Raw genomic sequence first — 18771 nt, forward strand, 5'->3', positions numbered from 1 at the left:
CATGAGTGGGGTCCAACTCACATGGAAGCTCACACATGGAGGCTATTCAGATATCCATACACAATGTATGAGTGTTACAGGAGACAAAGCTGGAAAGCTACACAATATATTGGGTATAGCCAGCAGCAGAGCCCCATTGCCCCTTCTATGGGTGAAGTCCCCTTCATGTGGATAATGAGTCAAGAGGGGACATGCACATCAAATTAGTGCATATGTGTGTACATGCAAGTGTGTTGTTACCAACTGAATTCTGCCTACAGCCCTTCGATATGTTTTTGAAGAGCTGTGATATATTTTAAACCATTCAGGTAAAATAATAATGCAACTGAATTACTTTGTGAATGCTAAGAGTGCCCTATTAATAACGTGTGTATGGAGCAAAACAGATATTCAGAATCTGTATTAAATTAGAAAATCCTTGTGGTCAATGAAGAAACATCAAGAAGACTGTCCAGAGAATGACCTTGAATGCACCTGATGCAGCTTTCCCCCTAAAACATGGTCAGAGTACATATGCAGCATTACCCAACCTTTTTTGACCCAACGCCCCTTTGCAAAATCTTTTTATTTATTTATTTATTTATTTCATTTTTAAACCGCCCATAGCGAATAGCTCTCTGGGCGGTGAACAAAACAATAGTTTGTGCCCAACGCCCTCCTCAGATTAAGTATATGCCAATGCTTCTTATTCTTCCCTTAAAATATGAGTAATGCATAAAAGGTATTTTCAGTGATTATTACTGATCGTTTTTATCATGCCTTTTTATTGCCCTTAGATTACACATTGAATTCTTAGTATGATTTATTAATATACATACATAAGCAAAAACTAATTAAGTCCACACAGTATGAACCAATAGAATACACTGTGTTACTTAACAACAAACTCATTTAGTTTACCGGCATTGTTTTGTTAAACAAGTTCATTTAAACATCACAGAAACAACGGGTAGCGAGTGTGTCCCATTCCTGAAGAAAACCAGCGAATAACTGACTGTCTGCATCACCCGTTTGCACATGGCACTCATCTGTTGGAAGAATGCGCCCTCCACCAATACACCCAGCTTATCAAACACTCTCTCGTGATTGGTTCCAACATCCCTCAAGACAGCATCGGGACATTACCTAGTGCCGGGGCGTGGCTAATATCCCCATTCCTTGGTATGACACTGGCCGCTATTCAGAATTTCTTTACTAAAGAGCACACACTATTTATAGTGTTATTTCCATGAACTGAGACTATTAAATACATTCTAACTGGGGACAAAACAATTTAAAAATTAATGATTTGTGTAATAAATAAAATTAAACTTAAATGCTTCAACTGTCGCATCAGACCGCCAAATATCAACACCCCTCTAATGAACCCAAGCCCCCCCTAAAGTTTGTAGTCACGCCAAGGCCCCCCTGAAAGGCTGTAACGCCCTTCAGGGGGGTGCTACTGCCCACGTTGGGAATCGCTGTGTTAGAGAAAGGACAGGAATGTCACTGCAAACAGCTTCCTTATATCAAGCAATCCTCCTCATGGAAATTGATGTCAGATTGTTTACCACTCTGATTGCCATTACTGTGTTGTAGCTCCAGCTACTGATGGTCATAGAATCTTACACTGTGGTGGTGATGTTCCATGCAAAAAGAAGTTCTAAGTTTTAATGGTCAGGAGGACTGGAATTCACTTGCTGTTTTTGATAGCATGACCACAGTGAATAGTACTATGACCAGGTACACTTCAAAGATGGATTCATTCCAACAGTCCTTTCACCAGACAAAACAGTAACAACAAAAATAAGTGAAAGGAAAAGGAAGCTGTTGCACTGTATCCTTTAAAATTCTTATACCTTTTTTTTAAAAAAGTGTATACCTTTTACATTATAAACATCCCCTTTTAAAGAAAGAACTTCCCCCAACCTCTCACTTGCTAGTTTTCAAGACTCAGTTAAAGCCGTCCATATACCTGTTTCATTTAATTTGTTTTTAAATATATTCTGTAAGGTCAATACCTGGCTAAATGTGGAGCAGCTTCTTTCTGTTAAAATTAGATTTCAACACTCAATTTTAATATTCACTTTATAAAATCATGATCCTACCATCCCCCACTTTTCTCCTTGTTGCCTCTCTTTTTAATTTTGTGAGTGCTCTCTCTCTCTCTCTCTCTCTCTCACACACACACACACACACACACACACAAACACACACACACACACACACACACACAACTCCATATTACACAGATGTATTCTACCAACCACATTTTAATTCAAGTTCAGTGCATAGAGCAAAGGACAAAGTGTTTAGACTGACTTCCCTCTACTCTTCCCCTTCAAAAGAATTGTCAGTTTAGGTTTTCAGATCCCCCTCCTACTTTCACGGTTTTGCAATTTCATGAACATTCAGTTTTCAAACACTTGCTCTCTTAAGCAGCTGCTTGTTCACTAGATATCAGACTGCACTTCTTCCACCTTGGACAAAGCCTTCTTCACTTCATTGAACAGATGTCCAGACCATCAGCATAAGCAGCAGGTTCTTTGGGACCCATAGCCTGTTCATGTGGACACAACAGAACACATTGGGATGCTCATGGTATAATCACCAATTGGCCTACTGTTTCCCATTTCTCTGACAATTGCCGCAGCTCTGAGAAACATTGCCTCTGAGCATATGCTTATTAGAGAGTACTTGCAAAACACTGTGGTTGGGGATTTGTAGGTGCAAACCCCATTTTAGCCCAGTCTTTACATGCCCCACACCTGATATCTTGTGATGTCAGCTTCAGGGCAGGTGGGTGTGGCTTTGCCAAAAAAGCCTCTCAGGGCAAATGGCATAATGAGGCCTGCGGGTTGGAGGTTTCTCACTGCTGATTTATGTTCTATGGGTTTTGAAATTTTGAGATGCAAACATTGATAAAAATCAGAGATTAAGAACATAAGAACTCTGCTGGATCAGATTAAAGGTGCATCTCATCCAGCATCCTTTTGTTGCTATAACCAACCAGATATATATAGGGAAGCCCACAATATTTTTTATAAATATGTGGTATCTCAAGACCATGGCTTCTCCTTTCCATACCTTCACCTTGGCTCAGATGGAAAATTTGAAGGTATCATACTATGAATTTAGTTTTAGATTGCAATTCTATTGACGCTTTGCTGGGAAAGAAAATCTAGCAAAAAGTATTCAAAAGTCCTTGATCATAATCAAATATGTGAAAGACTTGCTCCAATTGTTTGCTAAATTTCACCTTTTCTCTTTCAGGGAATCCACTGAGGGGAATATATAAAAATGTTTAAAAATATGAAAGGTCACGTTCGACATGTAAACTTTGATAATATGAGCAATTTCTAAAAACTGAATTTCATTTTTATATTGTTCTCATTGTAACTGCAAGGTCAATCATTATACTAATTTTGAATAGAATTGATATATAAAACAGAATTCTTTTATCAAACAGGTATCTTTTTGAATCATCCTCACCTTAAAACAACAGAATGATGATCCTTTTTCATGTCATGCTTTATCTGTGGCCAGTAAGCAATGCTATGAATGAAAGGATTTCAAAGCCCAATGTAGTCTTATTCATGGCTGATGATCTCGGCATTGGAGACTTGGGATGCTATGGAAACACAACTCTAAGGTTTGCCAACACACTTGGTGATATATATGCACATGTTGTTGTTGTTTTTTGCTTTGTTTTGCTTTTAAATTAGCTTTAGTGATTTTTAGCTTGTTATGCACCACTACTGAGAGATTGTGGAAGATCAAAATAACAGTACAATCACAACTTTTTTTATTATTGTGGAAAAATACAAGCGTGATTCTCTGTTTGGTAGACCTTTGCTTGATTCATGCAACATAAAATAAAAATTATGTATTTATTCATCATTTATTAAAATATCTATAGGCCACACTTTTCATAGAGTACATCAAGGTGGCTTACAACATACAAAGACATAACAAATTAAATACAATAATAAAAGCATCAAAAATACTGTATTAGTTGGGGGGGAATTATGTTAAAAGGCCTGTATAAAAAGTTTGGTTTTTAAAAGACACCTGAAAGAAAGGAGGCATGGTTCCTGCCAAAAATCTATTGGTAGAGAGTTCCACAGGGCAGGGCCTGCTATACTAAAGCTCAGACCCTGGTGGAGGCCAACCAAACCTGAGGGGCATAGTGAACCACCAAAAGTGCCCCATCAGAAGATCTCAGTGATCGAGATGGACAGGCCCAGCACCAGTGGGTAGCCAGGCCAGGCACTGGCCAAGGGCCTCAGCAGAGACCAAGGCCTCCTGTGGCTGGGAGTGTGGAGCTCCCACTCTGATTCCCACCAGCATTGGGTCACAATGGTGCAGATTGCAGAGTGGGAGCTCCACCCTCCCAGGTGACTTCACCACTGCACATGTGCACATGCAGCCAGCACACATTTAAATATACTGGGTCACACCTCCTGTTGCGTTGTGCCTAACATCAACCAAGATGGCAGCAGGGGCGTTGGCATCTTGGGTGATGGCAGGCATGTGCGCTGACATGGTGACGCAAAAGGTATACTGGATATAGTTATTTTACAAAAGTGTATCTTGTGGGTACACTTGAGCTGTATTTCATAAGTGCACACTGAATTGTGATTCTGTGATTTAGAGCAGCTGTCATTAAAAGCTAGAGTTCATTCCATATCATGGTTCTACAGGTCTACTGGATTATGTATTTATTTAAAATGCAATGTAAATGTACTGCCTTCAAGTTGATTCCAACTTATGGCAACCCTATGAATAGGGTTTTCATGAGGCTGAGAGGCAGTGACTGGCCCAAGGTCACCCAGTGAGCTTCATGGCTATGTGGGGATTCGAACCCTGGTCTTCCAGGTCATAGTCCAACTCCTTAACCACTACACCACACTGGCTCTATGTATTTACTTACTTCAAATATTTATATGGTGCTATTCAATGTATATATTACAAGGTGGTTTACAAATTTAAAATGAAGAAACAACAACAGAGCTGTGGTTGGTGGGCAGAGCCCAACACTACTGGCATCACTACTCCTTCCCTGGACAGGATTGGAGTGGGGTGGTGGTGAGGTCAGGACTGCATAAGTGCAAGCCCTTGATTGGTGGTGATCCTTCTGGTGCAACCTGGAGATCCTGACCTCCCAGCTGCCACCTTGCCCTGAGCCCATCCAAGTAAGCATCAGTGATGCTGCTGTGAAATGAGTGGATCCATGGCTCCGTCCCAGCAAAAGCACCACTACTGATAAGAACACAACAATAACATCAAAAGGCCATCAGTCAAAAGCAGCAGAAAACAGCATCATTAAAAAAAAAGGTGTGGTCCAGTAAAAAGATGCTTTGCCTAGTGTCGAAATACATGAGTGTAGGCACAGGAAGTTCCCTGGTGAGTGCATTCCAAAGGAGAGTGGCCACCATTCAGAAGGTCTTTCTCCCATTACTACCTGCCTAACTTCAGATGGTGGAAACACTTGGGGAAAGGCCATCAAATATCCCAGTGTACAGGAAAGCTTGTGTTAGAGGAGGGGATCCTTCAGGTACCCAGGACCCAATTTGTTTAAGGCTTTAAAGGTGAGCATTAGCACTTTGAATTATGCCTACAAATGGACTGGAAGTTAAGTACTGCAGTTAAGTACTGGCAATATAGATATCAGCTAGTGGATGGATTTTGAACTAACTGTAAAAATTCCAGTCTTCAAAGACTCCTAGCAGGGTCACCCAAGGTGGAATGGCCAAAGCTGAGACATTGAGGACATTGAATTTGTCAAGGATTATCAGTACCTTGGCATTGTCATTAACCAAAATGGAGATAATAGTCAAGGAATCAGAAGAAGGCTAGGACTGGGGAGGGCAGCTGTGAGAAAACTAGAAAAGGTCCTCAAATGCAAAGATGTATCACTGAACACTAAAGTCAGGATCATTCAGACCATGGTATTCCCGATCTCGATGTATGGATGTGAAAGCTGGAAAGTGAAAACAGTGGATAAATCAACTAATTTGCAATGTGGTGTTGGAAGAGAGCTTTGCGGATACCATGGGCTGCGAAAAAGATAAATAATTGGGTGCTAGAAGAAATTTAACCAGAACTATCACTAGAAGCTGAAATGATGAAACTGAGGTTATCAAACTTTGGACGCGTAATGAGAAGACATTATTGACTAGAAAAGACCATAATGCTGGGAAAAACAGAAGGGAGTAGAAAAAGAGGAAGGCCAAACAAGAGATGGATTGATTCCATAAAAGAAGCCACAGACCTGACCTTACAAAATCTGAAAAGGGTGGTTTATAACAGATGCTATTGGAGGTCGCTGATTCATAGGGTTGCCGTAAGTTGAAATCGCCTTGAAGGCACATAACAACAGTAAATCACATATATATCACACATCCTCTTTCCACTTATGCATATGGACTGAGAGAAGAAAACTATATAGTGAAAATACACACAAAAATATTTAAGAAGTTAAGGAGAATGAAGAAAAAATACAATTGACTGGGATATATGACTGGCTGTTTCAAAACACAAATTCCTTAACATTTAAAGTTGATGCCGTGGATCGTAAGATCAAAACACACACATACAGATTCTTATTATATTTGGGTACAGTATTAAAATATTAAAAGAATCCCTAAATAAATTTCAGTGCAGATTTAGATGAAGATCCCTTTCTTTTCAATAAGCATAGGCATGCTCAACTCATTTGGACTATGTGTTGGAGTTCTATGACACTAACTGATGCACTACAAGCCATAATGGCAATTTTAAATACTCTGAATTTGCTCATCTCTACATATTCAGAATACATGCCATTTAAATTGTGGTTCCCCCCCCCCCAGAACTCCCAACATTGACAAGTTATCTAAAGAAGGAGCAACACTGACTCAACACATAGCAGCCTCACCACTATGCACCCCAAGCAGGGCAGCTTTCTTGACAGGCCGGTATTCTGTCAGATCAGGTAAGGTATGTTCCTTTGTTGTTGTTAGACACCAGAGCAGAACAATTCATAGCGGGGCTGGAGAGGACCAAGGCCGCAGATTCACCACTAAATCCCAAGCACTGCCATCTCATAGCTCTTGTGGAAGGTGAGGGAACCCTTACGTTTTCACTATACCAGCTCCAAGTTGGCATAGCTGAGGAGGCTGAGGATCAGACATTTAGGGGGATCCACAGGATTTTGGAGCCAGGAGACCCAAAGCCACCACTGCCCCACCCACAGAGCACCTTGTTTTGGGATTTTCTTTCAGTGGTAGCTTTCCAGCTGAGTTGCAGTCTCTGCTTAACAATGGGCTTACACATCCATCAGTTTCAATGTGTCTACTCTGATTATGACTAACATTTTATACCTCCCAAAGTGTGTGTTAATGAAAGTTGCTTTGCCTCAAATGTCAAACTAATTTTGATTCCTTTAGGAATGGCTAGCTTGCATAAAGTTGGAGTCTTGATGTTTTCTGCTTCTTCTGGTGGACTCCCTACTGAAGAAATAACATTTGCTAAACTTCTACAGCAGAGGGGTTATTCTACAGCTCTTATAGGTACAACTGATCAACATATATATGTTTTCTCTCTCTGTTTGCCTAAGTACTTCATATCCTGCTTTTTGACCCAAAAATTGTTCCCCAAACAATTTACAAGTTAAAAATGGAATATCAATTAAGTAAATAAAGCAAAACAAAACAGAAAAAGCCTATAGAAATTTCAATAGAAATAAATTGCAGTCACTGAGACCCCAACATCTTCTGAAATAAAAAAAAAATGTTTTTAGAGTGGAGTTAAAATTGCCTTCCTTTTCTGGGGGGTGGGGAGAAAATCATTGGCAGTGATACTTGCTATTAACAGTGGCAGTAGCACAGCTTTTCTCTTTTCCCCCAGGTTTTTTTTACTGCCCCTTGCAGGAAATGGCAGCACTGGAACTGTGTCAACAGCCTGGACACTATTTGTCATATTCCATGAGTACCACAAGCAGAATTTCCCCAGATGATCTTATTTACACAAGTAGTATAACTTTCTCAGAGCTACATAGATGTAATGCTTTAGTTGTCCTTGAGCTACTAAATCATGTGTGCTTTTTGATGGAAAAACTATAGTGCAGATCCTTAAAGGTCTGTTAATTTATTATTACAGTAATCTACATTTATTTCAATTAACTTATTCATGGAAGTAGATAGATAGTAGATAGACCTGCCTAGCTGGCTTTCAGTTTACTTTCATAAAACAGAAGCAGCCATCATAGCTAGAGAAATAAGGTTGATATAGTGCTGTACTTTCAGGATTCTCCAAGTTAGTGCTTTGCCTGGAATGCTGTGAAATTCCAAATTAATCATAAGATTCAGAAAACTCTCTGAAGGGTGCCAGGAAACAGTCATTACAACAAAACATAAGAACATTAGGGGAGCCCTGCTGGGTCTGACCAAAGAGCCATCTGGTCCAACATCCTGTTCTCACAGCGGCGAATCAGATGCCCATGGGAAGTCTGCAAGCAAAACCTGACTGCAACACTTGCAATTCCCAGCAATTGGTATTAAAAAGCAAACCAGTGGTGGTTATAGGATAGAAGATGATGAAAAGAAGAGTGATCCAATCCTCATTTCTATTTCTTTAATCGCAGAAAAGTAAAATAAAAATGTAAGTTTCAGTCTTTACCCCACATGGTACTGTCAGTCTGTTCTCTACATCATATTGATCTGGATCATACACTTACTAGCCCAGTGATCCTCTTCGCAAGGTGAAGGAGTAACTGGATGCAAGGGATGGAAGAGAAATTTGTTCAGTTCACATTTTCATGCAAATCTACCTAGTTTCCACTTCCTGAACCAATTCATGAATCAAAATGCAGGTTTCCTTTGAAATTTGCAGCTTTTCAAATGTTGCAATGCAATTCTCTGTGTGATAATGCACACAAAAATGTGTATATTAGTGAATTTAATGCACAAAATGTATTATGTAAGGAAGAAGTGCTTGCAAAAAGTATGTATTAGGAAAAAATGCATACAAAAATGCACACGTTGAGAGAAAAGTGCACAAAAATGTTCATGTAAACTGGTAGGGATCTGGGGGTGGAGAAAACTGACCTTAAGAGTGGAAAAATGAGAAAATGACAGAAACAAAGATTCATTCATCCCTGGTGGACACTCTTCCTTCAACTGTGAACATAATGGGAGATGTAAGGCAGAACCAGGTTGGCCCCTCAGGGCTTACATCAGACATGGGAAACCTGTGGCCCTCCAGATGTTGTTGGACTATAACTTCCATTTCTCCCTGACTGTGGCTATGCTGACTAGGGATGATGAGAGATGGAAGTCCAGCAACATCTGGAGAGCCACAAGTCCCCGATCCCTGGTTTATATTCTTGAGGGGTGAGGAACATTGATTGTAAAGACGGGAATGTTGACACAGTAATAAAGATTTGCACAAAACAGGAAGCGGGGCATACTAATTGTATGTAGATAGATACATGAACACCATGAAAAGTGTACAAGCCTACTTTTGAATATGCATGTGAAATATATAAATGTTTTCTGCACTTAGGGAAATGGCATCTTGGGATTAACTGCAACAGCAGTGATGACTTCTGCCACCACCCTTTAAATCATGGATTTGATTACTTCTACGGGATCCCTCTGAACAATCTTAGGGACTGCAAACCTGGTCATGGAAGTGTGTTTATCAGTGGGACGAAAATTTACATTCTTCCAACACTCCAGATCACTGGGATTGCTCTAATCTCTTTGGGGGTTCTGCATTATATTGGCCTTCTCAGAGTTTCACAAAGAGTACTGAACTACTTCTTCTTCATGGTTACAGTGATAGTTGGAATCTTGCTGTTCTTCTTTTATAACTTTCGGTATCTTAACTGCTTATTGATGCGAAACTACAGTATTATCCAGCAACCCTGGAACTATGAGAACCTCACTCAGAGATTTACAGAAGAAGCCACAAGATTTATAGGAAGGTAAGTGAGGTCAGTTTTAAGGTATTAGAATTTCAATGCAAAGGCTCATTTATAGAGGTGCCTGTGATGTAGTGGATGAACAAAGCATCATTCATTTTCCATCCTTTAATGTCATTAGCATTTAAAGGTAAACAAATAGTGTGAGAAGATGTGCAAGAGAGATACCACTGGTTTTGTAGACATGCTTTTATCCAGCTTGTGACTTCAACTGGATTTATTCAGAAGTCTCTCAAGTTCAGCCCCTTGCCCATTCCTCCCTACAAAATCTGCTAAGAACAGGATGCTGTCCAAAGTCCTGCTCCTTTCCTGCTCTGCGTTCCTAACTGTGCCTACAGACTCTACAGAACAGGATTGCTGATCAACTCGTTGCCATCAAGTCAATGGAACCCACCAGCAATATGGTAGTTTACCTCCTGGACTTTCTGCCTGCATAACCCTTCAAAAACAAATGGATTGTCAACATCCTATCAGGCCTCAACACATGACTGGTATACAGTGTTCATGGTAGTGATTCTTTCAACTTGCACTATATAACACAAAAAGGTGCCTTACACTAGATCAGATTATTTGTCCACCTAGCTCAGTATTGTCTACTCTGACTAGCAGCAGCTCCTTGGGTTCTCAGGCAGAAGTCTCCTGCAGTCATAGTGCATTAGGTGGGGTGGCTTCTTTTGTGCTGCCCCCACTGCTATGAAGTTGTTGCCACTTGCCAGGATCAAAATGAGGCACAAGAGCGGCTAGGAGGAGCACCAGATTGGCAGTGGCAGTGGGCAAAGGTGTGCACACATCTGCATCCACCACCACCAACCTGGTGTTCTCCTGCCTTCACTACCATCCTGACCTGCTTCATCCTGGTCCTGGTGAGCAGCAATACTATTGTAAACAGGAAGGTGGCACAGATGCGGCATCCTACCTCATGCACCATGACTGTTTTTTTGTATCATCTGCTTTGCTAGGTATTGAATTTGGGATCTTCTAAATGCAAGCGTATTCTAGCTATGGTCCCTGTCTGGAGTAGCTTCTGAAAGACTAGCATTATGGAAATGTATTAAGCTAAAGTGAATACCTGCCTAAAAAGGAAGATAAAGTGGGTATATGTGAGTCCCAATCTTATCAGACAGAAATTATTATTTTTCATCTATATAACACATTTATTTTAATTTGCAGGTGGTTAATGGTGAAAGGACACCAACCCACATGTGCTAATTATTTCAGTTAACACTATATTCAGTGCATTTGACACTCATGCCTAACTAGAATATTCTTTAGTTGGTGGTCCCTCATTTACATGGAATTTACTTCTGTGGAATTAATGTAGAAGCTCTTGTTCTCTGAGCTTATTACTAAGCTAAGATGACTGACCACTACTGTTGGGAGGAAAAAACAAATAAAGCACATTTGGGTAAAATTAAATAGGAAAAGAATGGTTGTTAAGGACTTTCACTTTAAAGGTTTTGTGTGGTGAAAGCTTATAAACACATCTGTGGGTTCTCCATAAGACCACAGTCTCTCAATGTCATCATGGAGGAGGGCTGAGGGGTAGCCAGTCCCACCCTTTCACTCTAGAAACTAATAGTTTATAGTATTTTCCCTCTCTTGTGGTTTTGTTTGCTACTTTTCTTCTCTAAGTTCTCTAAGTCCTTCCTCTCTCTTTTCCCACTGTCGTTCTCTCTTGCTTTAAAAAGGAGAAATAGCTCCCGTTACTTGACCTATGCCTCTGCTCTCCAACCACCACCCTTTTCAATTCCACCTAACCTTTATTGTACCCAGCTGCTACAAATGGGGAGCCAAATTGTCTTGCTGTCTTTCTAAGACTCACTACAATGTCACTGAAAACAGCTGCCATTTTGTGTAGTTCTACCTCAGCCATCATTTAGCATACTAAAAGTCCTGAAAACATTTTGTTATATATAAGATTTCTTACCTGCCCTTCGCTATAAGGTCCCAGGATGGGTTCCCACAATGTAATATACCACTGTGAAACAGGGAAATTGAATGCATCCACTTGAGTTATAAGAACATAGGAAGATGCCATAGTGAATCAGACCACTGGTTCATCTAACTCAGTATTGTCTACAGTGACTAGCATCAGCTGTCCAAGATTTCAGATGGGGTTCTTTCCCAACCTTACCTTGAAATGCTGGGGATTGAACCTGGTACCTTCTCCATGCAAAGCAGAAGCTCAACCACTGACCTACAGCTCTTCCCTCATTCTTAGAGCTGTCCGGTTTGAGATGGGTGGAGTCTGAAATAATTATTTTTATCCTGAGTAATCAAGCAGCTTTTTATGGAAACCATGCCTTTAATTAGGAGAAGCCTAACTGCAATATTTTTAAAAAAAAATTGATCTGGGAAACCATTCCCTAATTATAGTGGGCAAAATCCTACCGAAAGAGAGCACTCTGAAATGCTATTGAATTCCATAGGACAGGTATGGGGAGCCTTTGGCCCTCCAGATGTTGCTGAACTACAGCTCCCATCAGTTCCAGCAAACATGACCAATCACTACGGATGATAGGAGTTGAAGTTCAGCAACATCTGGAGGATCAAAGGTTCCTCATACTAGCCATAGGATAATAATAAACTATGCTCCTATCTCAAAGGGGGCTTTGGTTTGATTGAGTTGTTGGTTGATTGGGTTCCAGAATTCTATGAACCTTTCAGACAATCTCATGCTAGATTGTGGTGTTTCCTTCTCTGTTTCTATGGTTATGAGGAAAGAGTATTCATTGTAGAGAGTGCCTTCAACTAGCCTTCTCTAAGGTCATGGGACTACAACTCCCATTATCCATGATCATTGGCTATGCTGGCTGGGGCTGATGGGAGTTGAAATCCAGCAATATCCAGAGGCTCCCCACTCCTACCTATGGCCAAGAAATAGCAGGAGCCAGGGTGATTTCCTCTTTGTCTAGAAAAAGCTTCGCAAACAACAACTAAGTAACTTGGACTGGCCACTCTCAGACCACCACACTCTTAACAGTTCCTAGCTGGATCATGAAGAAGGCCACACTTACATAAGAAGCAAGGGGAGCTGCTATTATAGTTCAGACATTCTTATTAAAGAGAGAGGTCATATATAATTGTCCTGCCCGAACTCGAAGTGTCTCAGACTCAGACACAGCTGTGGTTTTTTCTTTTGTTGTAATAAGAGACGGTTTCAATTCATTGCACTTCATGAAACTATCTATGCTTACTCAGAACTCAGCATCTCTCTAGGACTAACTAGGCACAACTTTGCGACATTAAGACATTGACTCAGCAACTACTTCTCCCTCCTCACTCGGCTTAAGTAAGACTGGGCAGGCACCCTGCGTGCGCGTGCCAACTGTCACTGTTGGGAGTGCGCTTGCAGGCAAAGGCTCCACCTCAACTGTGTCTGTTGAATCTCCTGGTGCAAGGCAAAGGCAGAGCCTTCATCACCATCCCATCTTCCCCCTCCAAGAGAGGGGGGCTGCCTGCTGGCAACATGGGCACAGGGAGAGGGGAAGCGTCCAGGCTGGGAAACAGCCAGCTGGTCACGCTGACTGTCCACAGGGGTGTCTGGAGCTGCTGAGGTTACACTGTCCAGGTCCAAAGCTGGGGTGCCTTCTGGGTCCCACTTCCCGCTCAGCCCTTCACCAGCTCAAACATCCCACTCTAAGTCCTCCTTCTCTGCTTCGCTCTTGTCTGTCCACTCCCTCCCAGGAGGGCTCACAACAATAATATAGATTCAGGCTGTCAAGTTAGGTGTTTGCATATACCTTTTGATATCCAGTACAACAAACACATCAGCATCAAATGCAAGGAGGATATAAATTCAGATCTGTACCCTGAAAGCTCTTGCTATGGTAACAACAACAATGTTTCAGGATCAAAAGATTTCCAGAGGAGATCTTAAGAGTTATTTTTGGCATGCCCAAGTTCTTGGGCCCACACAGTGTTTTCTTTTTTCAGAGACTTTCTGAACCAATGGCATATTCAAAACACCTTTCGAATGCCCGTTCATTTTCAAAAGGACTTTGTTGTACGGTATTGGTGGTGGTGGCAGCATAGGAAGGAAGGTGAAGGTGTCGTTCAAGATACACATGTCCCAAGGGCTGTTTTGGCATGGAGAACTTAGTTCCATGGTTCCTACCCATATACACTGACAGTTTTTTTCTACAATGACTTCATATGCACATTCAGCTATAGTTTAAAATACTATGGGCTTTTGCCTTATGCTGAATTTTATACTATTTTATTATGAGAAAAAATGGTTATAATGGAGAATTGAGAAAAAGGGGTCTGGGTGGGTGTATTTGCAACAAAAAAAGATGGACATATTCTTGAGAGTGACAAAGCCTGTTTATAGTCTCATGGATAGGAAAGCATATATCATTCTCTGATGCTGCATATCTCAAGATTTAAGACTGTGAAGTGGGAATGAAAAAGTAAATGTCAAATGTAGCTATTTGAAGGCATAGAAAAATTACTCTGCATAGAAATAGACAACTGAGACATACAATTATGTGTGTGTGTATTAACCTTTGAATGACAGCCAATTTCTTCTCATTTCTACTCCATATTTGAATAAGAGAGTAAAACCCAGCTTTTATGTTCTTGACACATTTAATTTTTTGTTTTTACACTCATCTTTAAATTTAGTCCTACTTTAAATGCCATTTTGATATGTTATACTTAAAGCTATAAAATGTGAGCTGTACCAACTGTTTGCCTTACAGCAGTATCAAACTTTCTTTGTCTTAAATATGTTTTTTTTAATTGCACACTCTTTGGTTTTATATTTACAAGTATTACACAGTTTACTAGTGAGGAGACCGTAAATCATTTTAAAGATAAGGATAAAACAAGTTCCATTATTAAGGATGCAAAATGACTACATAGATATGCAGGGAGGGCATTATTTGAACCTGCCAAGTTCCATACTTCTTAAGGGTGTGTGTGTGTGGCACTGCCAGTCTTCAAAAGGGCCTGGCTTGCTCTTCCACCTCTTTTCTGTCGCTACCTAATCATCTGCCCTCTCCCAGAGGCAGAAAGAAAAAGCGAGAGCAGTAAGATCCTCACACTTTGTCCCTTCTTACTTTATGAGATGGTGCCATTTGGGCCCATAAGCAAAGGAATAGACAGACGTAAGAGAAGTAATACGGAGGAGGGGCCCACACAAGGAGGAGGCCCTACTGAGACCATCCTATGCCACAGTCAAAGCTGGCACTGTGTAGACATTCCATAAGTCTTCAGTATTATTAGAGGGCTTTGGACAAACCTACCTCCAACCCATGAGCAATGGACCCATCATTTTTCCAGATGCCTTTTTCCATCCCACACTGGGACTTCAAAGTTCTTATTTATTGTTCCCACAGAGAAGTTGAAAACACCACTCCTCTCACTGGGCATCAGACCTGACATCATCACACATCATACCAGGGTAGTGGCCAGGGCTGAGTGGCCCCTGCAGAAACTACCACTACTGCCTCAACTAGTGCTGTTGTGGCCAGCCGTCTCTCTATCCATGTCAGTGGCTACCAGGGACTGGGGAGCAGCCAGGCATCAGTGCTGAGTAAAATTCTGGGTTAACCACTTGAACTCGCCAGTACCATCTTAATTATGCCAGCCCTACCCCCAACATTGGGGACAGGGCAGGCATAGGTAAAACAGTGGTGCCAGTGCATTTGAACATTGGCAAATTAAGGCCTCAGACCCCTGATTTTCAACCCTCCACCCTAACAACACAAAACATCAACCTAAGATGGGCCATTTGAAGATTTATAGTGGGGCATTTAAATGTAATTAGCATTTTATCAAAAGGGAAAAGTTACAATTTAACGTTACTGTAGAGAGCCAGCGTGGTGTAGTGGTCAAGGTGTTGGACTAGGACCTGGGAGACCAGGGTTCGAATCCCCACACAGCCGTGAAGCTCACTGGGTGACCTTGGGCCAGTCACTGCCTCTCAGCCTCAGAGGAAGGCAATGGTAAACCCCCTCTGAATACCGCTTACCATGAAAACCCTATTCATAGGGTCGCCCGTAAGTCGGAATCGACTTGAAGGCAGTCTGTTTCATTTTTCAACGTTACTGTAGACTTCATTTTCAGGTTCTGGACTTTGAGGAATTTAACAGTGTTTTTCTCTGTGTGTTTTTTTAAAAAAATAATTAATTCTATTGTTTTGCTGCTTTGTTTGCCCACCAGGGCTCCTTTGGAAGGAAGGGCTGGATAAAAATTTATTGAACAATACTAATAAAGATAATAATACAGCTCCTGCCAGATTACCCCCTGAGGGAAGGCAGGTCTCAACAGAAGAAAGTTGTCCCACCCCTGTTGTAAGGTCACCTTTATTAGGTTTGAAGAAGCCAGGGGGCAGTTTCAAGGGTCCTGGTGCTCGGCAGCCACAAGCAGAACAAGAGAGAACAACCACTGTTGCTAGCTGAAACACCAGGGGAAGGTGCTCTTTTCCCTATAAAGGCTTTGGGACAGGAATAATAGGAGCCATGTTAGACATCAGAGTAGTCTGGAATTATATGTTGTTTGCTGTGTATAGTGTTTTGCTTCTAGGTTTTGATTTGATTTGTTGTATAGATTTCAAGTTTTATTGTATGAGGTGCTGTATTTGATGGATTGGTTACTGTAAACCAATCTCTGCTGTCTGCTTGGATGAAGGGCAGGGCAGAGTTGGAGGCTGTTGCTAGGAGGCAGCAGCCAGGATCATCTAGGAGCAAGTGAATGTCTCTACCCACTCTCTGCTCTGTAAAGGCTGCTGCTTTTCTTCTCCCATTCCCACCATAGCTGCAGAAGAGCCCACCCCTTGCTGCTGTGACTGATAGCTCTACCTAGGGTGATATCCTGGGGCTTAGGGATATCACACCTGGGCTAACGTGCATCTCAGTAAGAGGCAGCAGCCAGGATCACCTAGGAGCAGGTTATCCCAGTGCTGCACCATTAGTCTGAGATGCTTGAGTTATCACCACACCCTTGCCGTTATTATTATTCAGAGGAAAGTGAGCAGCTGAGGAAATCAAAGCAAGATCTTCACCATCACATTTTCAGCCAACTGGGGAGATGCCACATCCTGGGCTATGACAACCCTAGTGACCTCAAGCCAGAAAAGAGGGGGAGACAGCCCCTCAGGTTCCACAGCTCCCAGAGTTTCAGATCACCATTCTCCTGCCCAGACAAGAACATCAACTGGAGTGGGATATAAAGGGGGCTCAGTAGGGTAGTGGCAAATTCAGAAGTTCAGGGTCTCTTCATGATAGTCACGACCACACCCCTCTCCCTTTTTTTGCTGCTAGGTTGCAAATTAGATATCTTGTTAATGCCTTCTGTCACAACAAAAAATATCCCTAGGAGCCAATAAAAATGAAAGGGGGAGAGTATTGGCTACTGAGAAGAGTCTTCTCAGTGGCTGACTCACTCCTTTCACTCTGATTGGCCCCAATCAGCAAAAAAGGACAAGGAAGCATGTTAGAAGATGCTTCAAAGTGACTAACACACTCCCCTTTCACGCTGATTAGCTAATCAGATGCTGGAGACATAGGGACCCTGGTCCCAAAAAAGTAAGGGGTCTAAGACATCCTGAGACCCTGGACCACTACACCCATGAGAGGGATTCAGACTGATAGACAGAGCTGCCCAAGGGAGACCACAGATATGCAGGGCTAGTGTCTTGGATGACCGCCTTTGGGAGGATATTGAGGGAAGGACAGAATTTTGGGGTGATGCTGTGGGTGGGTGTGTCTAGGTTGAAGTCTTGGAGCCTCTGTTCCATTGAGGATAGCAAGAGGAACAGCAGCTAGAATATGATTATTCTTAATATTATTATGTTCAAGATGTAAATTTATTATTTTATTTTATATAGTGTTTTATATTTTATATTGTATTCGGTATTCTATTGTATTTTTGTGTTCTATTGTAAGCCACTTTGAGTATTATTATAAAAGAAAAGCGAGATATAAATATAAGATCTAAATCTAAACCAAGAAAATAAATAAACAGTTCCTAATGAAGAGCACTTCGTTTAAGACCTATTGATGCTTCTTTCCTTTCTATAAAGCAAGACATTCATAATACTGCTGGGAGTGAGTCAGGTTCTGTGTATTTCAAAAATATTACTCCTTTTTAAAGAGAGAGAAAATATATATTTAACTACCATCAAGAATTATGTGTATGTTAAATAATGTTGTATTGGGCATCTAAGGTCTCATTGCCACTTTAACAGGTATGAATGTCTGTTTTATGCAGGCTCAGAGTTTACTTTATTGTCTTCTCAATGAATAAAACTTAGCTGTGTTAAGAAAGGAAGGTCTGTCTTGGTAAATTGTGTAGAAGGGAATGGTAGTAAATTTTCAAAAGAGCTGTTTGCTGAAGTGCTTCAGTTAATAAAACAGAACTTTAACTGTTATTGTCAAATCTCCCTCCCACTTACAAGCTGATGTGCCATTCTATTTTCAAGGTCACAGAAGAGGGAGTCAATCAGGATTCCCTCCCTCCCCCCCCCCCGGGGTTTGGTGTAAGAAAAATAGCCATATCTGATTTTCTAATCTAAAGGATATTAATAGGTGAGATTCTTCACAAGAAAGCTAGCTGTCAATCAGTGCTGGTAGACTTAAAAAGCAAAACCAGTGGATGATTTTATACCCATCTGTATGTACTATTGATTAGACACCTCTTCTTTGGAATAAGAATTCTGTGTTGTAGCAGAATCCTTCAAGGGTTGTTATCTCCTGAAAATGGGCATCTGTAATAGAAGTGGTGACTTGTACCTGTACCGTATTTATCACCGTAATCCTATGTTCCCATTAGATGCTGTTGCAAGAGATATAAGTTCTCCTTTCGTCCTGTCTTTAATC

At 41.2% G+C, this 18771-nt stretch overlaps 1 protein-coding gene across 6 annotated transcripts in view; it reads left to right on the forward strand.

Annotated features, from left to right (window-relative positions):
* STS (steroid sulfatase) overlaps window positions 1-18771 on the forward strand; it is a 161637-nt gene that overhangs the window by 46705 nt on the left and 96161 nt on the right. For 4 of the 6 annotated variants that reach the window (XM_061627065.1, XM_061627066.1, XM_061627068.1 and 1 more), the window contains 4 exons: window positions 3449-3631; window positions 6834-6955; window positions 7410-7532; window positions 9526-9949. In XM_061627065.1, the coding sequence (XP_061483049.1) occupies window positions 3486-3631; window positions 6834-6955; window positions 7410-7532; window positions 9526-9949 (815 nt within the window). In that variant the 5' untranslated portion in view covers window positions 3449-3485. Of the gene's footprint in view, window positions 1-948; window positions 1162-3448; window positions 3632-6833; window positions 6956-7409; window positions 7533-9525; window positions 9950-18771 lie in introns of those variants that run through there. The other 2 variants (XM_061627070.1, XM_061627071.1) reach the window with 2 other exon arrangements.

The sequence above is a fragment of the Rhineura floridana genome, chromosome 5 (assembly GCF_030035675.1).
Source record: "Rhineura floridana isolate rRhiFlo1 chromosome 5, rRhiFlo1.hap2, whole genome shotgun sequence".
NCBI classification, from domain to species: Eukaryota; Metazoa; Chordata; class Lepidosauria; order Squamata; family Rhineuridae; genus Rhineura; species Rhineura floridana.